The following is a 16,789-nucleotide window of genomic DNA, read 5'->3' on the forward strand; positions in this document are numbered from 1 at the left end:
TAAGTGTGGGACCTTTCTGAGCCCAGGATTCTGTGCCACTGCCCAGGGTGTACGCCTCCGAAGTCACACCTGGCTCTGCCTATTACAACCTCCTGAGAGGGACCCAGAGCTGACTTTCCACCCCAGTGACTGTCCTGAGCAGAATCACAGGCTGGCTGTTCAAGGCAGCTGGCCCTTCAGTCCCGTGTATCCTCAGAACAAATGAAGTCATCCCCACAGTGGGAGGCAGGCAAGGAAGAGTCGGGCTCTATGTTGGCCCACTCTTCTTCTCAGAATGACCTCATTCTTCCTCAAAGCCCCATGTGTGCTGGCATCTGGCTGCAGGCCCGACCATGCATCTGTCACTGCGCATTCACACCCTCTGAGCAGGCCGGCCCTTTCCTTGGCCCACTCCCCGTACCCATGGGGGCCAGCCAGGGGAACCCAGTCTGCTGCTGGATTCCCTGGCAAGGGCCAGTCACTAATGGCTATCTCCCAGACTGAAGAGATTAAGAGAAGACGGACTCTTTCTCTAGCCAGTCCATGGCCAGAGTTCCCATGGTGGGCCATGGCTGTCATTTTACCACAGTTTCTGGAAATTGAACTAGGACCTGCTGCGTGAGTCCCCTGCCTAGCACTGTGAGGTGGACAGAGTGGACACAGGCCTGGTGCCTTCTGTTACCCAGCTGTGTGCAGGGAGTCCCCAGTCCTGTCTGCACCCAAACTTTGGCACCAGGTACAGGGCTATGCCTTGGACAGGATGCCTTCTCTTATTTACCCTCTTCATTTCTGTCTGGTTGGCTTCACACCTGGAAGGTGGTGCTTCATAAACAGTGGTTTTTGGGAAAGAAGGAAAGCAAACATGTATGTGGTCAGGAAGGGCAAAGAATAAAGCTTATTTATCTTGGCTCCCTCCCCAGTCCTAAGCCAGGGTCCCACATCCAGTAAGTAGTTAATAAATATTTACTGAATTAAATCACCTCATAAATCATCCCAGATTTCTAGAACATCTAAGACCAAATGCTTATTTTTTGAATGAGGGCTTAGAGAGTGGATGCCCTTGGTCTGAGTTTGAAGAGGGATGCATTCCTCTGAGGCACCTGGGGAACTTTGACAGTTCCTAACACCCAGGCTGCACACCTGACCAGTTAAATCAGAATCTCAGAGGGGCAGCGGGGGCGGGGTGGTGGTGGTGCTGGGTACAGGTATTAAAGCTCTGCAGGTGATCCAGGTAACCTGGTTAGAGAGCCCCAGCCTCCGACAGAAACAGGCAGAGTCTATGCCTGGGGACCAGGTCAGAGGGAGCACTGACTGTGCCTGTGTGCTCCCAATGAGCAGGGGTGCCCGGGAGGTTGCTGCAAGGAGACTTCCAGGGAGACTTTGCAGGTGGACATCTTTAGGGAGAAGAGCTGGGCATATGAATGCATGCTCATCTTGTGTCTACCTGGCATTTTGGCTGGAAGGTCCCAGGACAGGCTGAGGGGCAGCAACTTGCCCTGGGACAGGTCCTTAGCCTTTAGAGTAAGGGGTTTGCTCAGAGCCCTGCTGCTGTGAAGAAGCTGGTATGAGATGGGGCCCCTGCACACCACACACTGTTCTTATTGTTGTTCTTCTCCTTTTTCTTCTTCTCCTTCTCCCTCCTCCTCCTCTTCCTCCTCCTCTTCCTCCTCCTCTTCCTCCTCCTCTTCCTCTTCTTTTTCAGATTTTTAACATTTGTTTATTCATGAGAGTTGCAGAGAGAGAGGCAGAGACATAGGCAGAGGGAGAAGCAGGCTCCCTGTGGGGAGTCCGATGTGGGACGCCCAGGAACCCAGGATCATGACCTGAGCCAGAGGCAGATAGATGCTCAACCACTGAGCCACCAGGAGCCCCTCATTTTTTCTTTAGATACCTGCTGCTTTCTTCCAATCAGAGCTGAAACATGTATGGATCTCTTGAGGTTGGTTATCCAGCAGCAAATTCTTTTAATAGTCTATTATTCAAATGGATACAATTTAGAAAGACCAGAATGATGTACACTTGTACACCTACCATGAGATATGTAACCATCCACTTAGGGCTCTGCTTATCTATTCATCAATTCATTCTGATTATTTTCAGTTCAAATTTAGAATTATGGGAATTTTCGTTAACTGTAAAATTTTTATATTTATGTATTTTTGTCTTTTACAATGAAAATCTTGGGTCCTAGCTACATCATAATTACCCATATGATTTATCTTAAAATAAATGCAATAATTTCAGGGGATCCCTGGGTGGCTCAATGGTTTGGCGCCTGCCTTTGGCCCAGGGCATGATCCTGGAGTCCCGGGATGGAGTCCCACGTCGGGCTCCCTGCGTGGAGCCTGCTTCTCCCTCTGCCTGTGTCTCTGACTCTCTCTCTCTCTCTGTCTCTCATGAATAAGTAAATAAAATCTTTTAAAAAAATGCAATAATTTCAGAAAATAGATATGATTACTAACAATGTGATGACAAACAATTTGAGTTTTTTTTGGTAATACTTTTTGTCCTTAGGATGTATAATATACCCTATAATTACCCAAAGTAATTCCTCTCTGCAAAATTAATCCACAAACTTGATCTGTTAAGTTCACTTGCTTCATTTTCCTTTTGATTTTTAGAACTTGCTTTCTTATTTTTTAGTTTAATTTTATAATTATGTAAAACATGAACTTGATTGCCAAGTCAAGCATATAGTACAAAAGAAGATTTTGTAAAAGAAGTCTAGTGTCTACTTAAGTCTCACCCATCATGTTCCCTCCCTCCTTCTGTACATTGCCATTTTACTTCTATGATTTATGTTTTAAATTTATTAAGTAGCTAGCTCTTATTTTTTTTTAAAGATTTTATTTATTTGAGAGAAAGAGAGAGAGATAGTGAGAGAAAGCATGAGCGGTGAGGGGCATGTTCAGGAGGAGAGAGAGGCAGGCTTCCTGCTGAGCAGGGAGCCTGACTCAGAACTCAATTCCATGGCCTTGGGATCATGACCTGAGCCAAAGGCAGACGCCTAACTGAGCCATGCAGGTGCCCCAAAGTAACTAGTTTTTAACATGAGTGTATGTGTATCTGTGTGGCCTCACCTTCCTCCATAAAAGGCGGCATGACTATACACATTGCTCTCCACCTTTCTTTTCTCACTTAACAGAATATTCTAGAGAAAAGTTCCCTATCAGTGTCTATAGATGTTTATCACGCTGCTGCACTGAACTCAGTCGTCCCCTACTATGGGCATCTAGGTTACTTCCAGTATTTTATTCTTACCAATGGAGCTACCATGAAGAGTTTTGTGCATGCATGGTCCATTTGGGCCAGTATCTTTGGGATAGATTTCTTAAAGTGGAATTATAGGACAAGGGTAAATGCATAATCATTATGTTAGATATCGGGAAAGTTTCCTCCATATGGGGAGTTAGAGGAAGATAATTCGTTGGACATCTTCTTGAGGATGTTACAAGTGTCTACTCTTAAGAGTTAACATGCCAATATATTTTGGTAAATCATATCACTCAAAACGATTTGATTCTTGTAAAGAAACAATAAAAATAATCATTTCCCAGAGGTGGACGGGCTTACATTTAAAATTTTTTGTTGTTAAAAAAAATTTTTTGTTGTTGTTATTTTAAATTTGTAAATTTACAGGATCCTTCTTGAATGACTTCCAAGGAATCACCAGTAAGAATCTATTGTGCAAAAAGAATGGATAAGGTGCTGGGCTAAATGCTGTGTGGTATAAGAGAAACGTGATGCATCCTTATCTTGGCTTTCCAGAAGCTTATACTCTGGCTGAGGTGATAAGACTGAAAAATAACTCTAACATAAGATAGTATGTAATGTAGTCAAGTGCGAATTGCAGAGAAATGGCTCCATGGCAAGAGGACATTTCAAGCTAGATTGATTAGGAAAAACTTCAGAGAAAAAGTGGGATTTGACTGGTCGTGGGCTGATGACAGAAGTGCTTCTCACATGTGAGGGCTCTGTGCAAAGGTGGGAAGGGGGGCAATGGGCCATGACGTTTGGCAACCAGGTACATTCATGGGGAAAGGCTCGCGCCTGGGGACAGTCCTAGGGACCAGTTGGCTGGGTTGGGAGGAATTGGGAGAGGTTGTTTGGCAGTCAGCTGGAGGCCACTGGGGGCTGTGAGAAGCAGGGTCTACGATCAAACTGGGTTGGATGTTCTGAGGTCGGTGTGCAGAGCTTGGAGTAGGGACAGCTGATAGCTGGTCCATAGAATTGCCTGATCTGATGCACCGGGAAGGAAGGGCACACCTGGAGGCACACGTGAGTGACACTGCAAGAGCCTGCCTGTATGGTGCTGGGAGACAGACTCCAGAGCTGCAGTGTTGATACCTGAACACATCCCTATGGAAAGAAAGACGTTGTCAACTCTGTCTTGCTTGAGCCTGGGTACTCTGTATGGAAGCAGTGATTGGAGAATTCAGATGGAGCAGCTGTTGATGAGATGGTCTATGTACAACTATGGAGATCACCTGGGTTCCCAAATACCCCCAGGAGTTGATGGAGAAGCCTTCCATGGTGCAGGGCTAGGAACCCTGTCTGGAAGCCATGCTGACCTGCTCCAACTGTACTGGGAGGTGTGGGAGTTTTTGCAGTTGAGGTGGACATCCAGCCATCCAACATCATTCCAGCCTATTCTCAGTAACAGTCCTCTTAAAATCTGTCCCTCCTCGACACTGTCCTGGAACCAGGAAGAAACTCCATCCCTGCTCCAAGAGGTGGCAAACAACCAGGGATACAGCCCATATAGTATTTCTGAGCAAGTAAGTTGTTCAGGAATGAGCACTGAAACTCAGTTTAGGATTTTTGTTGAGCCACTGGGGAAGCAGTCCCCTTGGCTCTTTCCCACTGGGGTTGCACCTAAGAGGGTGTAGGATGAAGCCACTGTAGGCATCAAGTCCTCATATGGATCCTGTGAAGCAAGTCACACAGCTAGGAGCTGCTAGCATGTACGTATATATGTATGTTATCTATCTATCTATCTATCTATCTATCTATCTATCTATCTATCTATCTATCTATCTATCTATGATAGACACACAGAGAGAGAGAGAGAGAGACAGAGGCAGAGACACAGGCAGAGGGAGAAGCAGGCTCCATGCCGGGAGCCCGACATGGGACTCGATCCCGGGACTCCAGGATCGTGCCCTGGGCCAAAGGCAGGCGTCAAACTGCTGAGCCACCCAAGGATCCCCTAGAAATTTATTTTAAAAATGTTTTGGCATGAAGAGTGCATCGCACATGTGTAAATATCTTCTATATACATTCCAGGGCTTACTAGCTGGCATTTGAAATGCCTCATCAGAAAGCCACACTTCACATGGAGTTACTTTAAACCTTTATACAATTTATCAGTGATGTGAGCAATGTGAAAGACAAATGAATCTCTAGAAAGACTACGCTCTCCTCTGTCCCCTTTGCATAAACAGAGTACAGAAATCCCACCAGTCTGTTGGCCCAGTATTTGAAGCCAGCTCTTGTGGCCAGTGCCCTTTTCAGAGGATGACATTGTGGGTTCCCCTCAGAGTGAATCCTTCAAGCAAAGTGCTTGCGGAACCTGAAGACAGTGGCAGGGGGCGGGGGCAGGGGAGGGGGCCATGACACAGCATACAAAAAAATCTCCTCTGCAGGGGAGGACAACTAATTTTCCCTCTACCCTTCTGGATTCTTGGCTGAGACCCCAGTAATAAAAGATACATTAACAAAAGAAAGACAATCCGGTAATAAAAGATACATTAACAAAAGAAAGACAATCAGAAATTTATCAACATGTATCTCTCAGGTATACATAGAGATAGCCAAGGAAAAAGGAGTAACTCCCAGAGGTGCCTTAGAATTCAGGATTAGAATTCTGGGAAGGGGGAGGGGGAACAGAGGCCTCTTAGTGGGGAGTAAATGGCTTTTAGGAAAGATAAACCAGCCCTTAGAAGAATAGATGGGAAGTAGGATGTTTTGTGATGTTTATCTGGGTGTGGTGTTGATTTTTTTCTCTCCTGTGACAGGAGTCCATCCTCACTGGTTGATGAAACTCCCAGAGAAGGGGTTTATGGCCATTGAGTCTTTTTGGAGACCTGGTCTTCAGGCGGATAAGGGTGTTCATAGAAAGCCTTTTCCTCCAATTGCTGCCTTTCAAGTGTGCCTACAACTCAAAACCATCAACATACCAAAGTGGTCTATTTTGGATGGCATGTGCTCAACTTGTCGTGTTTTGGGATGGTATATTCTGCTACCCCTCAGTTCCATGATTTCCATGCATCTGTATTTGCTAAGCACATTTTCATGTATTTGTCAGGCTCTTCTAGAGAATTTGCTTTCACAGCTACATAGAGTATAACTCTGACTGTGATGGGGGATGCGTATAATCCCATTTACCTCTTACAGCAGGTGGTGCTAATATTTGCCATTACAACCCTACAAGTGTGAAATGACCAAACTGCCTTCAGAGCTAAGCTGACAGAAATGGAAGAAAACCAGGTTCTGATGACATTCATGAGGTCTGAATTCAACTGTGGCCCCTAGACTTTTTCAATTATGGAAGCAGCATATTCCCTTTTTGTGTGAGCATTTTTTTAAACATCTGTGAGAGTCCTAACTGATGAGCTCTTCCTTAATGCTACATACCATAAGACCATAACAACATGGGAAAACACAGCAACACTCAGTCATTCCAGCAAAGACAGAAACATGACACATGGACAAACTCTATCCAATTCATTCCACTTTATTCTGGGATGTAAATTACAGATAACACAACTCACAAACATACTGGTGGACATTGAAAACTAAGGCCATTCTGTGAGTTATTTTTAAAACTTGGTGTTTCATACATAATCTTTTAAAAAATAAATTACTAAAACCAAGATTCTCTTCTGAAATAAAAACTTAAGTACAAGACAATTTTTGGGCCATCTCCAGTCTGAAGCTCATCGCATGACAAGACCATTTTTGTTTCCTATCGCATAAATAATAGCACTAAGGCAAAGGCTACCTCAGCAACAAGCTCTCCTCTCCAGATGTCCCCACAAAGTAGTGTTTACCACAGTGACCAGTGTTTACAAGCCATTTTCCTCCCAGTGAGTAGCTAAAAGAGACTTTGACCTAAGGAACACATTACAGAATTCTTGGAACCAGAAAAAGAAAGGGACCTGTAACTAAGGCACTGAAAGCACATTATTTATATAAAGAAATGTAAACAATTTAATACCAACAGGCTCCCTCCATTAGAGTTTCTATTATAAAAGTGCACAAGGGCATCCTGGTTGGGCCCAGAGCCTGCAGGCCAGGTGCAATAGGAGCGTTACCCTTTCTGCAGGATTCGGTCTTGGCCACCAAGGTCCAGCTCCCGAGATGGTGCTGAGGAAGTAATTCATTTCAAAGTGATGTGAGTGGAAGCTGGTATTTCTCCCTAATCTGCGTGTTCATAGTGTAACAAACAAGAAAGAGCTTTAATAGGAGTTTGAAATTACGTGCTCTGTTTAACATTCTTTTTCTTCCAATCTTTTACCATGTTCTCCTACTGATTTGTGCAGTGATTCTGGCCTGCTTGTCAGAGCTGTCTGGTGAAAGAACTTGCAGCCTCATCAGCCCCCTAACTTGTAGTTTTCTATTTTAAGTAGAATGGTTCATGTCCCATATAAACCACACTTGCTTTGTTTGAAACATTTCTGAATGGTAAAGACTGAACAGTTGGACAGACGGTACTGTAAACATTTCACAGTCCACTGAGCCAGTCTTCAGAGGACCGAAAGAGCAGTCAGTGGGAAGGTGTGGAAGGGGTCATTTCTGAGGCCGATCACAACATTAAAGTTAAATTAATTTCTACTTGACATTTTGTTACCAATTTTTACAAAGCTCTAAGTTCCAAATCATCTGCTGAGTAGTTCTTTAAAAAATTTTTAAAAGGAAAAGGCAGATATGTAGGAACATAAATAATTACAACTTTTGAAAGAAGCCTTACTGCAAAAACACAAAGACCCCAAAACACAAAACCAGAAAACCAAACAAAAAGAAGCAACTTTTTTAGTTTTGAAGTTATCATTTCTGATTCTGAAAGCAGGTACGATGTCTATATTCCCCTGTAGAGTTTTGGTGCATATGAATTTTGGGTAGGTAAAACAAAGTTTGCATTTTATCATGAACACGTCTTTTATGATCAAAAGAGAACATTTTTTTAAAAAGGAAAGAAAAGAGCTTTCCTCCTGTACTGGCCTCACGCTCTTCTATGGAGGTCACACGTGAACAAGCATCCAAGGAGCTGGAGGAAGGGCACTGGACACATTACAGCATAGACATGTGTGGGATAAAGGACACGGCATTTCCCCTTTGCCCAGGACAAATGCAGGGCTGATTATAAAATTCCGTGTTTCCAAATACAACCAAAATTATAGGAGGTCTGACAGAAATCTAAATTAGAAACCTCTTTTATTCGAGGGGGAAAAAAAGGTTAAAGAAGAAAAACACCTTAAGAACCATGGGATTAAAGAGCTGGGGCTGGAGCAGGCCTGCATAACAACTAATTAGTAGCTCTTAGCAGGAGTGAAAACAGCCGGGGGAGCGGGGAGTGGTCTAATAGAGGCTGGCGCGCCTAGGTGCGGCACCAGCTAGTTCTCTTCCTCCGAGCCAGCGATGTATCAATAGGGTTCTGCGCGCGACCTGTTCTTTCTCCTCTGTAAGTTCAGCTCATAATGTGCTTACCTTTCATGGCAGTGCATGTTTCAAATGTTGGGTAAAAGTCATTGTTGAGCAAAAATGGGTTGTAATTAAGGAGAAGGCATTTGTGCCAAAGGGTACATAAAGCAATAGCTTCTGAGGCTGGTTCAAGGCAGGAGTAAAGTGGACAAGTTTGCTAACAACTAAAGACCTTTAATTGCCTATTTTCTGTGGCTCTGACCAGCGTCTCCACTGTATGATAAAAACAGTGGTGCACAGCTCCAGCAGGGTGGAAACAATGACCACGATTTTTCTGCCTCAGAAGGACATGGGTGCTGTTGGTTTGCCGGATTTTCCATGGACTCCAAATGTCAGGAATATTTAGGCAAACAACTGATTGGTCAAAAGTGGATTTAAATTTTAGTACTGAAACAGGAAGGACTAAAAAGACAGCGAGCCCTCATTATCATTAAAAAGGGGTTCATTTTTCCTGTTATTTTAGTTTTTAGAGTAAAATCTGTCAAGGCTGCAAGGGTTGAATAATTTAGGCTAAGCCATTACTGCCCTGTCTGCAAGCGCTGTGCTGTTGTTTTAATGGCAGATGTTAGATACCCATGCACGTAGAGAAAATACAATAACCTTCCTTTTTGGGCCAGGTTTTAAAGAAGTATTTCAAAAGACACAACTTTAAGAGTTTGACTGCAGTAACAGAACCTTCCACAAGTTCCTTTAGAAAGGTAAGTGACTTGATATAGACCGTTTTTAACGCAGAAAAAGCTACACCTGCCAACGAGCGCTGGGCATGCAAGAGTAAGTACAAGTGAAGAACTAAACTGTCTTAATTCCAATCTGTAAAAATTCAAACTAAGGTTTCTAAGTGGAGAGCCTGTGGTTGCTCCCTGAGAAATGTCCAGGTCTTACTATATCCATGGGATGAAAGGGCACAGGTGGTCTTCTGATGTCTGGGGGACTGCAAGGCTAACTGCCCGGGTTTTATAAGTAATGAAGAACTTCCTATCAAAATGGGTGCTGGGTGCATGGCTGAAGGACAAGAGATTTCTGTTTTCTGGCCTTAGGGAAGGATGCAATGGTTTGATTGGTGTAGAAAAGCCTGTGGACAGTGCTGGGGGAGGGGCCGGGAGGAAAGGCCCTCACTTCCACAGTCAGGTGCTGGCACTTGATTTGAGCCGGCCCCGAACCCCAGACCTGCTTCTTGTCTGGGGAGTTTGTGAGGAAATGGGATTGGGCCTTTAGGAAAATCTTGTGGTACCCTGTCCGTTAACAGCCCAGTGGTTGCTTAGTGATACTCTGGCCCTAGTTATTTTATAGCAATTGCTCCCTGCTACGTATTGAAATTACATTCAGAGATTTGAAAAGAAATCATATGTGTAGCAAGATTTTCCCACAAAACTAAGTGCAAAATATCTTTAACAAATAATGATGGTAGTAGAAATATTTGACATAGTCATGCAAAAATGCATCTCCGTTTACAAAGGCTCAACACATTTCCAAAATATCCCCTTGGCTATCACACTGTGAACCTCATGATCTCACTCATTTTTCTTCGCATTTAAATGCGGCTGTTTGTGAAAAAACCGATAACATGCAAGTTCAACGATCTCCAGTCCACCAAATATTCTTTCTTGCAGCACAAAGATAACAATGGTGATGATAAAATACCACCGAACAAGACTGTAGAGATATATGAGGAGGCACATTGCAGGGCTGAATAGGGTCCAGTAAAGTATGGAGAGCAATTTGACCACCAGGACCCTGAGTTCAGTCTTGCAAGGTGGAATTACAGTCTGTCCGGTAAAGTGAAAATTCTTCTCCCCTTGATAGAAGGAGCGCAGCCTCTCTTCCTTTTCCTCCCACCGTCTGTGGCACCAGAGCTGGAGGTCCTCTGCGGATACGGGAAGGGCATCTACTGGGTACCTGCGCACGTGGAAGTGGATCTCCTTGGGGAAGTCTCCGAGGAGGAGGTGCCTCTCTGTCTGAGGAATATTGTGAGGGTACGCCACCGTGATGTCATGGACAGCATCAAGGTTCCTACCTAGGTTTTGGAGAAGATAAAATTACAGACCGAGTAATGATCAATGGGGGGCAGTAAGGCTGATTCAAACTACCAGGCAGAACCAAGCACAGGGGGAAAAAATCAGGACATAGTGAGCCACGGTAAACAAACAAGGGTTATAAATACTGGTGTTCCCAGGCATTTGGGTAAATATTTACCAGTCATCTTCAGTTTTATCTGCTTGCTAATGACCATGAAGACCTTTAGAAAGAAATTATCTTCATTCATAGAAACAGTAACCTTCCATTCTAGGAAATGGATAAGCACACATTAAGTCAGGTTTGAGACAGAAATAAAAGAGCATAGGATTACCCCTTTTATACCAGCGGGAGTCACCTCTTATTAATAGACCTTTTCTCCAAGTAAAACAAACTTTCTCACCTTTAACCGGTTACTACTACAAGAACTAGAAAGGACTCAGAATTCGACTTAGTAAAGTGACCAGAGACACATGAAAACTTCTATATGATTTTTTAATTTTTAATTGCTTTTCTGTGATTAAAAAAAAGTTGTTTTTTTTTTTAAACCTAAACCACTTAGTCTGAGTAAGACCCTAACCCAGTATACCATCATCCTTAGCAATCTCCCAATTAATTACTTTGGGGTTAAGTGTTTTTTAGCAAAGACACAGGCCAGATGCTGGAGACAGATGGATAAAACATGGTCTCTAACCTCACTCAAGAGAATCAGGGAGACAGGCATGCATAGTGTCCCCTAAACAAGGCAGACTGCACAGGTAAGGGGAACTGGCTAGGCAGGTGGATCAGGTGCAGAGTGAATGTCTTGCAGAGAACACAGTGGGGCTAAGGGCATGAGAAGTACCCTGCAGGCACACCTCCAGTAGAGGTCTTCACTGTCAAAGTTGAGAATTTGAATTCAATTCTGTGAGTGACAGAAAAGCACCTTAAAAGGTGGAGAACCACGTAATGATTTTAAACCGAGAAGGGAACAGAGTATGTTTCATTTTATTTATTTTTTTTTAATTTTTATTTATTTATGATAGTCATCAGAGAGAGAGAGAGAGAGAGAGGCAGAGACAGAGGGAGAAGCAGGCTCCATGCACCAGGAGCCTGACGTGGGATTTGATCCCGGGTCTCCAGGATCACGCCCTGGGCCAAAGGCAGGCGCTAAACCACTGCGCCACCCAGGGATCCCGAGTATGTTTCATTTTAGCAAGCATTACCTCAGGGGCAGTGACAAGAGTGGTCTAGAGAGGACCACGGGCAAGAGTGGTAGTAAGAGTAATCTGATGATCATGACAAGTCAAAAAATGAACGCAGGGACAAAGGAAGTGACACGTCTAAAAAAATTACATGGGAGAACTGACATGACAGCTATTAACTGGATGTGAGAGGATAAAGTGGAATAAATGAGCTCAAATTTTCTGGCTCAGAGTACTGAGTGAATGGTGATGTCTTTGAGATTAGAAATATAAATGGAGTTTAAGATTTTTAGGGAAACATGAGGATCACCCAGTTGAATCCTGTATACAAGGCCCAGAGTAAGTTTTCCATCCACGGCACACAGCAGGTTGGTGCGCAATCTCTGAATGTTACTTTCTTCCATACCATACTCTTTTCAGCGAGAGCCCTTTCATACATGATTTGTGATAAAACTATATGATGCAGGCAAAATTAATCTGTGGGGACAAAAATCAAAACAGTGGTTGCCATGGATGGTGAGAACTGATTAGGAAGGATCATGAGGAAGTATTGTGGGTGGGAGAAAAATCCTAGATCTTGATTAGGGTTTGGATTACATCAAACTGTGTAAGAGTGCATCTCCATTTGTATTTTACTTCAATATTACAAAGCCACTTCTATTTCCCCATGTGTACTCTTCCCACTGACAGGTTGTGCTCCTTTTTAAAAAATTTTTTTTTACATTTAAGTTCAATTTAAACATTGAACATTCAATTTTACATTTAAGTTCATCTAGTGTATTATTAGTTTCAGGGGTAGAATTTAGAGATTCATCAGTTGAATAATACCCAGTGCTCATTCCATCAAGTGCCCTCCTTAATTTCCATCACTCAAGTCCCTTCTGGCAACCCTCAGTTTATTTCCTAGAGTTAAGAGTGTCTTATGGTTTGCTTCCCTCTCTGTTTTTATCTTATTTTTCCCCCTTCCTCTATGTTCATCTGTTTTGTTTCTTAAATTCTGCATATGAATGAAATCATACAGTATTTGTCTTTCTCTGATTTCGCTTAGCATAATATCTTCTACTTCCATCCACTTTGTTGCAAACAGCAAGATTTCATTCCTTTTGATGGCTGAGTGGTATTCCACTATAACATCTTCTTTATGCATTCACCTGTCGATAGACATCTGGGCTCTTTCTAGGTTTTGGCTATTGTGAACCTTGCTGCTATAAACACTGGTATGCATGTGCCCCCTTCAAATTACTATGTTTGCATCCTTTGGATAAATAACCTAGTAGTGCAATTCCAAGGTGGTAATGCAGCTCTATTTTTAACTTTTTGAGAAACCTCCATGCTATTTTCCAGAGTGGCTGCACCAGTTTGCATTCCCACCAACAGTGTAAGAAGGTTCCCCTTTCTCTGCATCCTCACCAATGTCTGCTGTTTCCTGAGTTGTTCATTTTAGCCATTCTGACTAGTGTGAAATGGCATCTCATTGTGGTTTTCCCTGATGCCAAGTGATGTGGAGCATTTTTTCATGTGTCTGTTAGCCATCTGTATGTCGTCTTAGAGAAATGTCTGTTCATGTCTTCTGCCCACTTCTTGACTGGACTGTTTTTTGGGTGTTGGATTTGGTAAGTTCTTTACAGATTTTTTGGATACTAGCCTTTTATCTGATAAGACATTTGCAAGTATCTTCTCCCATTCTTTAGACTGCCTTTTAGCTTTGTTGACAGTTTCCTTTGCTGTGCAAAAGCTTTTTATCTTGATGAAGTCCCAGTAGTTCATTTTTATTTTTGTTTCCTTGCCTTAGAAGACGTGTCTAGCAAGAGTTGTAGCTGAGGTCAAAGAGGTTGCTGCCTGTGTTTTCTAGGATTTTGATGGATTCCCGTCTCACAAATGTGAGTTTATTTTTGTGTAAGAAAGTGGTCCAGTTTCCTTCTTCTGCACGTGGCTGTCCAATTTTCCCAGCATCATTTGTTGAAGAGACTTTTCCCCATTGGATATTCTCTCCTGCTTTGTTGGAGATGAGCTGACCATAGATCTGAAGGTCCATTTCTGGGTTCTCTATTCTTTTCCATTGATCTGTGTGTCTGTTTTTGTGCTAGTACCACACTGTCTTGATAATTAAAGCTTTGTAATACAGCCTGAAGTCCAGAATTGTGATGCCTCCAGCTTTCAACATTTTTCAACATTCCTTTGGCTATTCAGGTCTTTTCTGGTTTCACACAAATTTAGGATTGTTTATTCCAGCTCTGTGAAAAATGGTCTTTTGATAAGGATTGCATTTAATGTGTAGATTGCTCTGGGTAGCAGAGACATTTTAGCGATATTTGTTCTTCTAATCCATGAGCACATGTTTCTCAGTCTCTTTGCGTCTTCTTCAAGTTCTTTCAAAAGTGTTCTATAGTTTTCAGAGTACAGATCCTTTTACTTCTTTGGTTAGGTTGGTTACATTCTTTTTTTTTTTTTTTTTTAATGATTCTTTAAGTCTTCTGTATATGTCCAACTATCTGTCTACTCCATGATTTGCTTCAATCCAGGTTTGGATTTGCTTTCATAACTGTCTTATAAATATAATCAGCCCCTGACAAAGACTGTGGTCTGAAAAATGAAAACAGCTATGTCAACAAGGCTTAGATTTAAAATTGGAAGGACAGTCTTGCAGGGATGCTGAGCATTGTTGAGCATTGTTTATATGAGAGTGGAGGTGGACAAAAGGCCTGTGCAGGACATGGCTGTAGTAGAGGCAGATCTGAAAGCTTCAAAAAAAGGTGAGGCTGGACCTTTTTGACTCCAGCAGGAAGTTCACTTTGTCTCACAGTGGAGGAAATGTCACTTCCTGTCACTTGTCGTGCCACTTAGCCTCTTATTCAGAACTGAGTGCCTGTCTTATTTACTTTCCAAACTCTGCTGTAATCAGTATTTCTGCTTCACCTTCTGCCCAGACCCTTCTCCAAAAGGGCTGCTAGTCTCATCCGCCTTACTGGTCCAAAGCCCAGGCTTGCCCACTTCCCCAGGCCACTCCCACCATTCTCCTGTCACACCACATCGCTTCACATAGCTCCTCCTCTGCAGCTGTTACAGTGAGCCAGCCTTCTTCCACAGGTGGTCCTTAATGCTAATGAACAGCTATCAAAAAGGACAGGACTACACTAGGAAGAAACTAAATTGCTTTTGCTTTCAACTCTCTTCTGGATAACCTGTAGGGAATGGTTTGACACAATGTGAACATGTGTCTGTTCAGGATGTAAATGGCAAGTTTTGAGACCCTTGTGAGCATCATTTATAATAGAGATGTTCCTAAGTGAAAAATTCTAGAAACACTGCCATGCAGAGCATGGTGGGATGTGGAAGCAGATAGCCCGCATTCAAATCCTCGTTCTGCCTCTTACTTGTCTTAGGCTTGCTTGGTTCCTGTATCTGCAAACTACCTCACAGGGTTGTTGTGAGCACTAAACAATACATATAACAACATATAAAATAGGGTCTGATACATAGTAAGCACGTGATAAATGTTAACTGCAAACAGTGATTACTGAATCACAATGCTAGCATTGGGCTCTAATCTGTCCCTCTAACTTTAGCCTGTATTAGCTCACCAATGCAGCATAGTATTTGCAGGGGGAAAACCGCATCACATACCTTCTCTATACTACTGTCCAGGGTGTTATTCACCTGAGTCCTGAAGACGCCAATCAGGGACCTCCTGCCTTCTACACAAGTCAAGCATTCAAACTGCCACTCCACAAACTGCCAAGAATATTCCCTCTGCCTCAAATATACAGTCTTTTCCCTGAAATCTTTTCTCTCCACTCAAAGGTCTACCTGTAATCTCAAGAAGATTGCATTCCAAGAAGAGCTTTCTTCAAGTATCCAGGTCCAGAATGGTCCTGCTCTCTGGCATGCTCAGGACACATATGTTGTGTGCTTGTTTGGGCACTCGTCTGCCATCCTGTCCTCTCTTACTGGAAGCTACAGGAACCCAGTCTCCCAAGGCGTCATAAATACTTGAAAGGGAAAGGACCATATCTCTGCTTTGGATCCTAGGTACCGAGCACAATGCCCTGCACTTAAGACAAGTTCCAGAAATGCTTCCTTGACCAGTATTTTTATGGTCTGGTATCTTCTCATCTAAAAATATAAGAGGGAATTATAATGCCTTGTATGTGAGGTTGCTATAAACAGTGCAGTGAACATAAAGCTCTTTGCATAGTGCTGGGCACAAAGAAAGCTCTTAATGTTAGTATGATTATAACTTCTATATTCAGTTAATGAGATCTACCTGCTGCGTTGGATTTTTTTTTTTAATTTATGTTCTACAGATTCTTGGTTCTGAAAGAATTATAACAATCTTGGGTGGTGGGGTGTCACCTTACAAAAAGCAAAATTCCAAAAATTTCCAAAAATTGCTTTTTTTGGAATTTAGAACTTTGGAGTGATAGAACTCAACATAACTAACTATGTTACAAGCAAGAGCCAATGCTGTAATGTGAGAATCTAAAGGCAACGAAGTGAGAAAGGAAGAACTACAGAGGTTGGGAGAAGACACAGCTTATACTAGTTGCTCATTGCCTTGAGCTGTACTAGATTCTTAAGCATCAGAGAGACTCAAATGCATTCAAGCTGAGCAAGAGAGAAGGAAAGGGACAAAGGCTTTTTATGTCCTGATACCTTTTATGTCTTGATACTTCATAAACTTTCTACTACGTTTCTTGTCTCCAGACAACCCAAGGCCACACGGAACTCTTTCTTGCTAATAGAGGAGCTTACTTTTCACATCACCCTACCAAGACCTCCTGGCCCCATGGCCTCTAGCCTGAAGGAGCCATTACTATCAGACAAGTTAGTTTCCTCTCAGAAGGTAACAACAGGTAAGGGTGAGCAGGGCTTGCTGCTTCATTCCTAAGTGACAATACTGAAATGGATAT

The 16,789-nt window shown here is 42.9% G+C and overlaps 1 protein-coding gene across 3 annotated transcripts in view; it reads right to left on the reverse strand.

Moving 5' to 3' along the window:
* Positions 1 to 6,699: 6,699 nt before the first annotated feature.
* Positions 6,700 to 16,789, reverse strand: part of LCLAT1 (lysocardiolipin acyltransferase 1) — a 194,206-nt gene continuing 184,116 nt past the window's right edge. For all 3 annotated transcript variants that reach the window (XM_026016010.2, XM_072767383.1, XM_072767382.1), the window contains exon 6: positions 6,700 to 10,696. In XM_026016010.2, the coding sequence (XP_025871795.1) occupies positions 10,194 to 10,696 (503 nt within the window). In that variant the 3' untranslated portion in view covers positions 6,700 to 10,193. The remainder of the gene's footprint in view (positions 10,697 to 16,789) is intronic.

This window comes from Vulpes vulpes, chromosome 8 (genome assembly GCF_048418805.1).
Source record: "Vulpes vulpes isolate BD-2025 chromosome 8, VulVul3, whole genome shotgun sequence".
In the NCBI taxonomy this organism is placed as follows: domain Eukaryota; kingdom Metazoa; phylum Chordata; class Mammalia; order Carnivora; family Canidae; genus Vulpes; species Vulpes vulpes.